This window comes from Trachymyrmex cornetzi, unplaced genomic scaffold, assembly GCF_001594075.2.
Source record: "Trachymyrmex cornetzi isolate Tcor2-1 unplaced genomic scaffold, Tcor1.1 scaffold392, whole genome shotgun sequence".
Classification (NCBI taxonomy): domain Eukaryota; kingdom Metazoa; phylum Arthropoda; class Insecta; order Hymenoptera; family Formicidae; genus Trachymyrmex; species Trachymyrmex cornetzi.
This window is the reverse complement of record NW_017298663.1, coordinates 2,246-8,493: the sequence shown is the minus strand read 5'-3', so window position 1 is coordinate 8,493 and position 6,248 is coordinate 2,246. Positions and strand designations below refer to the sequence as shown.

Sequence of the window (6,248 nt, the reverse complement as noted above, 5' to 3'; positions counted from 1 at the left end):
TGGTCCCACCAAATACAGAGCATGACCTTGGAGCCGTGAATATTCGGTTTGGCCGTCGACGTGGAAGCATGGTCGAAAACTCCCCATGATTTTCTGCGCTTGGGGTTATCGTAATGAACTCATTTTTCGTCCCCAGTCACAATGCGATGCAGAAATCCCTTCCGTCTATGCCTTTCAAGCAGCTGTTCACAAGTAAACAAACGCCGTTCAACATCTCGACTTCAACTCGTACGGCACCCAATTTCCTTGCTCTTGAATCATTCCCATGGCTTTGAGGCGTTTTGAAATGGCTTGTTGAGTCACTCCCAATGATCGTGCCAATTCTTCTTGATTTTGACACGAGTCTTGATCAAGTAATGCCTCCAATTCTGCATCTTCGAAAACCTTCTCTCTTCCACCGCTATGCCGGTCTTCGACGTTAAAATCACCGTTCTTGAAACGTTGGAACCACTCACGATACATTCTTTCACTAATAGCGGTCTCACCATAAGTATTTGAGAGCATTCGATGAGCCTCAGCCGCAAATTTCTTCATATTGAAGCAGAAAATTAAAACCTCCCGCAAATGACGAGAATTTGGCTCGTAAACTGACATTTTCAATCGAGAATAACTTTATGATGCAGACACAAATCGACTAATGTTTCTATGGGGTTATGTTGACAGATGCCCAAGTTTATTGTATGACGTCTATGATCTATTTATTTCGACCACCACTTACCGCTAAAGCCATCTATAGGAAAACGGCGGAAGCAAAGTTGTACACCTAAAAAAAGTAACTGTAACTTAGTTAAAAGTAACTAGGTATTTCCAAATCCTGAGTTTATACTTATTAAATGGAAGAGAAAGAATACTAAATTCATTCAGCAAGGCACTGTTTGTGATGCATATTTACGTTATTAATACATTTTAGTTTTTTAAATTAGTTTTTTATATTTATGGGATTTTGAATATATTTCATTGTCTTGTAGCAGATTTAGGAAGTTAAGATTGATTTATATGTTTTTCAGCTTGGTATAGAAATCCAAAATGGGACGAAGATTAAGGAAGAGCCTATCGATACAACATCGAATACTGATACAACCGAAGATGATACTCCTATAGTTAGAAATTATTATAGTTTAATTGATCATGATCATCATTATTACGACAAATCATTATCTAATACGTCATGTAAAAGCATAAATAACACAGAAAACAGACATTCATCGAATGGTCATAATGCACATTCAAACGACGTGACTAATACTGTTAATACAGATCGTAAAAATGCAAAAACAAAAAAAGAAATAGATGATACCTTACCACGTTTTAAGAAACGAAAATATTCCAATGAAGTCTTTAGTAATAAAAACACTAGTGCATTATGTTCAGTAACCAAAAGTGTTAAGAGAAAAAGGAAACAAAAAAGCATTACATTAGATTATAAAAAAAAAATACAATGTAAAAATAAATTAGTAAAAAACGGATTTACATGTGACATATGTTTTAGGAAATTCAATTGTCTTTCACATTGGAAACTCCATAAACAATATTACGAACTTGATAAAAGTAATAAGTGCAGGGTTTGTAATAAATATTTCGTAGGTAATGACAAATTACAGTCTGATACGTGTCATTGCACACATAACGTGCGTATATTCTTATCTTCATACAATTGCAATTTTTGTGGTCGTATTTTTACGAAAAAATTCCTTTTACAATCCCACTTATTTCATGTACATAATGAGTTAATATGTTTTAATGACACTGTTAAACGTGAATCCAAGATCTTTGAAATAAATACATCTCCTAAAGATGATATTTTAAGAACTAGCGCAAATAAAAACTCATTATGTTCAAATAATCTTGTTCAATCAGAAAAGATAAATACTACACTTATCAACGTAAATAAATCCCATAACGATGATGTGATTAATACTGAGAAATCAAGAACCGAAAAATTATTCAATAATGAAGTGTCGCCAACTAAAAGATTACGGCAACCAACATTAACGGAATATCTTGAGCTTTACAAAAAGAAACACAATATTAAATTCAGTCCAAGTAAATTGAACGTTACAAAAGATGATTTTCCTACGTGTGCTTTACATCGTGATGATCAAATAGAAAAACTTCCAGAAGAACAAAATGGACCATCTGATCCTTTATCTACACAATCAGATAATCTTCTAAAACGAACGGTAAGTTCTATTCAGAAACAAAGTACGAAACATGAAGTGCATAAAAAGCCATTTGTAAAACTACATGCAGATGTTGAAATGATGAAGTCTTTTCTGGAAAAACTTTCTGATACGGTTGTCGAAGATAAAATAACCGAAGATGGAACAAGTAATATTATTTCATATGATCGTGGAATACCTTACAGTTTACGATCTTTAAATGGAGTTTCTTCCGTGGAAGCAAGTTCAAATTTAGGAAAGAGGGAGAACAAAAGTATATCTAAGAAGTCTCGATTTGGTACACAATTTGATATTAAAAATAAAGGAAACGAGATTGATTTAGAAAAGATAACTTCTAAAGTGGATTGGAAAATTATTATGGCTCATTTTAAATGCAGGGAGTGTTCAATTTTTTTAACAAGATGTGATGAACAACCAAGAAATTCTTATCAAATTTCTGCTCTTAAATCCATGAAAAACACTTGTCTTACTCCTGTATGCAACTTTCAAGAAAGTGATGTACGAAATGAAGTAAAGCTAAAAGACGTAGAGGTTTCTTTGGAACGTTTAACAGTTGTTCCAACTGTACATATAAAAGAAAAAACACCGGATGTCGAGAAACACAACAACAATTATTTTTTGTGTAAAGTTTGTAAGGAGAGTTTTTCTTCAAAATTGGCTAAACGTATACATATTAAGTCGTCTCATATAGCATATATGTCAAGCATATGTGGTGCACGTTATAAGTTAAAGCATAAATTACTTCAGCATTATCTACGCGAACATGTTTCTAAACAAAATCAATGTTGTATTTGTTATATGCTATTATCTGATTATGAAGCGCTGAAGCAACACTTAAATGTTCATTGTCTGAAGTATATTCAACGACAAGACGACCAATATTTAATAGATACTGAATTAGAATGCAACTTGACCAAAAAATCTAAGTATCTTCATGACGAGACATTCTTGTCGACAACATCTTTGAAGGAACATCAAAGTGGTTGTACAGCACAAAAAGAAATGGATGATCAGAAAGATTCCATGGAAGAAGCAAATTTATACCCGAAGGATATTCCTGAAGTACAGCACGAGAAGACCGATGATATTGACATAACATGTCACGAAAAAATTAATGATTTATGTAATCCATTAAATAGCGATTGTGTAAAAAAATCGAATGAACATCAAATATCGTTTCATAATAAAAAAGAACAAGAAATTAATGAAGCTAATCAAAACATTCTTGTTAATAATAACTTAATTGAGGAGGAAATAGGAACTATTAATGAATCGCAACACCCTAAAAAGCTTTTGGAAAATAACTCCACAATTAGTAATCAAGATGTCGCTAATACGCAATTGAATAACATTGCAACAAAGAATGGAACTTATCCCTGCGATATATGTGGAAAGCAATTTCAAACTTCCAAGAATTTGGAGACACATGTACGCAATTTTAACTTTACCTCCGATGTTTGTCCATTGTGTGGCACTGGATTTAGTTCTAAACGTTTTTTACAGTCACATATCACTGCAGCGCATGTACCACATATATCGCAAACTTACCATTTTCATTGCGTATTCTGTAACCAAGGTTTTTTCAAAAAATACGATCTTCGGTCTCATATATTACACTTACATGGTCAACAAGTACTCAATACGCTCACACGCAATCCTAATATAAATCAAGAGAAATCCAACGAAACAATTATCCATAGCACAGTATGTAACGTTTGTAATTTGGTATTTGAAACTCATGATCGCTATGTTGAACATCGAATGTACTATTATAAAAATCATACATTTAGATGCTCACTCTGTGAACAAAACTTTCAAGGAATGTACATGTTTCATCATCATAACAAACTTACACATTGTCCAGAAGATAAACGCAAGTCATACAATCACATCTGCGAGGTATGCCATGAGGGATTCAATCATGAGTCACATTTTTATTCGCATAATATGCATGTGCATTCGAATGAAGTGAATTTAGATGAGACTGCAAAAGAATTTGAAGATATCAAGAATAGAAGCCGAGATTCATCCAACATCCAGAAACAGATTAGAAATTGTTCTATAGATCAAGAAAAACAAAATGAACAATCCAATAAGTATACTTGCCAAATTTGTCAAATGAAATGTAAAAATATGGATCATATAGTAATGCACAAAGAATTTTATTCCAATGATGGCGATTTTAAATGTGACAAGTGTAATAGACGATGCAAAACATTTGATTTTCTTAATCAACATAAGAAATTAACTCATTTCTGTCGGGATGTTTATAATGGACATATGTGTCACATTTGTGGCGAAATCCTGGAAACAGATATTTCATTGAACTGTCACGAAAAGCACTTCCATTCAAATATTATCAGCAATAATACGGATAATTGGAAGAATTGTAATCAGCTATCATCTTCAAATATAATATATCCAAGTAAATCTAAGAACAATACATGTAATGTAACTGAATACAAATGCTTATTTTGTGATATGAAGTTCTCTACTCCTAACACTGTCCAAACACATATTGTTTATGTTCATATGGATGATATGATAGCTGAACGAGCTACTTTAAAACTTGCTCTTCCCATTACTAATAGCAATAGCATTCATAAACAATTTGAAATTGGTCAAATACCATCAACATCGTCACTGTCATCGTCATCATCATCATCATCGTCATCATCATCAACTGAAAGTAAATTAGTTAAATTTCTTCAAAGATCGACGATTCAACAATCTAATAACATCGGAAGTACTATAGCTAAAAATGGAATGAACAATAAAACTGTTGAATTATTTAAGAACTTTAGAATTATGTATCCAAAAGATACAATTACAGAGAAGAATTCAAATCCATGTATTAACAAATCTAAAGACAGTATCTCGACGTGTAGTATTATTGCATTAAATACGGAATCAAAAACAGATATTCCAGTTTCTTCATCCGTTGCAACAACTTCTAGGGTTGGTGCATCAAATACTGAAGTTGGAAACAACGCTCCAGTTTTTCTACCTACTGGATCGATATTTAAAACTATATCCAATACTGAATCCAAAGATAACATGTCAATTTCTCTACTTGGATCAACCAACAATCTCCAAAAAGGTGATGAAATTCCTTTAAAATCTGGTTCGACCAATGAGTTTAAAACTAACTCATTAACTAAGGGATCTATAATAATTAATAAATCCAAAACTGCATATCTTTTACCAACTAGATCCCTATCAACATTCAAACGTGTTATGCCAAAACCTTGGAAAAGCAATGAAATTACAAATCAGAAATCTGAATCAGCGAACAGATACGCCACTGGTCATGGTTATTCATGCCCATTATGTCCGCTAGAATACCCATCTTTGCTGTTCTTCCATGCACATCTCAAATATGCTCATGCAGATTCCATCGTTTCCATTCGAACTGATGAATTGACTGTTCCACAGGTGAATAAATCTCAGAAAGCCTCTATGATAGAATGTTTATTGTGTCCATGTACCTTCCCTGATGAGACCAAGTATAAGAAGCATTTGAGAAACTCTCATACATATTATGTGTATATCCCAAACTCTCAAGAGATGACGAAAATTAATAACGTGCATAATCCTCCAATACAGACAAACGTTAACAGAAAAAGCACAGTTCCTGAAACAATTACTATAGATGATGATGATAACGTCAAGAATACATCAGATCAAGAAGCAGCCGAAGTTACAGCGCTCAATTACAAAGAACAGAATGAGAAAATTGGTAAATTAAGAGTGAAGCCTCTTGCAAAGATCATTGAAAATTTATCTATGGATTCTGCATCGAAACTCCTATAGATTAAACAAACAATTTTGATATCAAATTGCTATTAAAATGCAGTTAACGCACACATCAATTTACAAAATATTTAAATGATAAACTGTAAAACAAAAAAATGTCATTTCAGTTTTGATAATTTGTTGCAGAAAGAGTCGAGTGAGGACAAATTTAATTTTTTATTGCAATTTATATATATATAAATAATTTTATATATGTATAAAATTTATTGCAACACATGTGGATATCTATAATATCTAATTAATATTGAATTC

The 6,248-nt window shown here is 32.6% G+C and overlaps 1 protein-coding gene across 2 annotated transcripts in view; it reads left to right on the top strand.

The window, feature by feature from the left end:
• The window catches only part of LOC108764109 (uncharacterized), a 15,071-nt gene extending 9,029 nt beyond the window's left edge, over window positions 1-6,042 (top strand). For both annotated transcript variants that reach the window (XM_018512152.1, XM_018512153.1), the window contains exon 3: window positions 1,008-6,042. In XM_018512152.1, the coding sequence (XP_018367654.1) occupies window positions 1,008-5,993 (4,986 nt within the window). In that variant the 3' untranslated portion in view covers window positions 5,994-6,042. The remainder of the gene's footprint in view (window positions 1-1,007) is intronic.
• The last annotated feature ends 206 nt before the right edge of the window (window positions 6,043-6,248 follow it).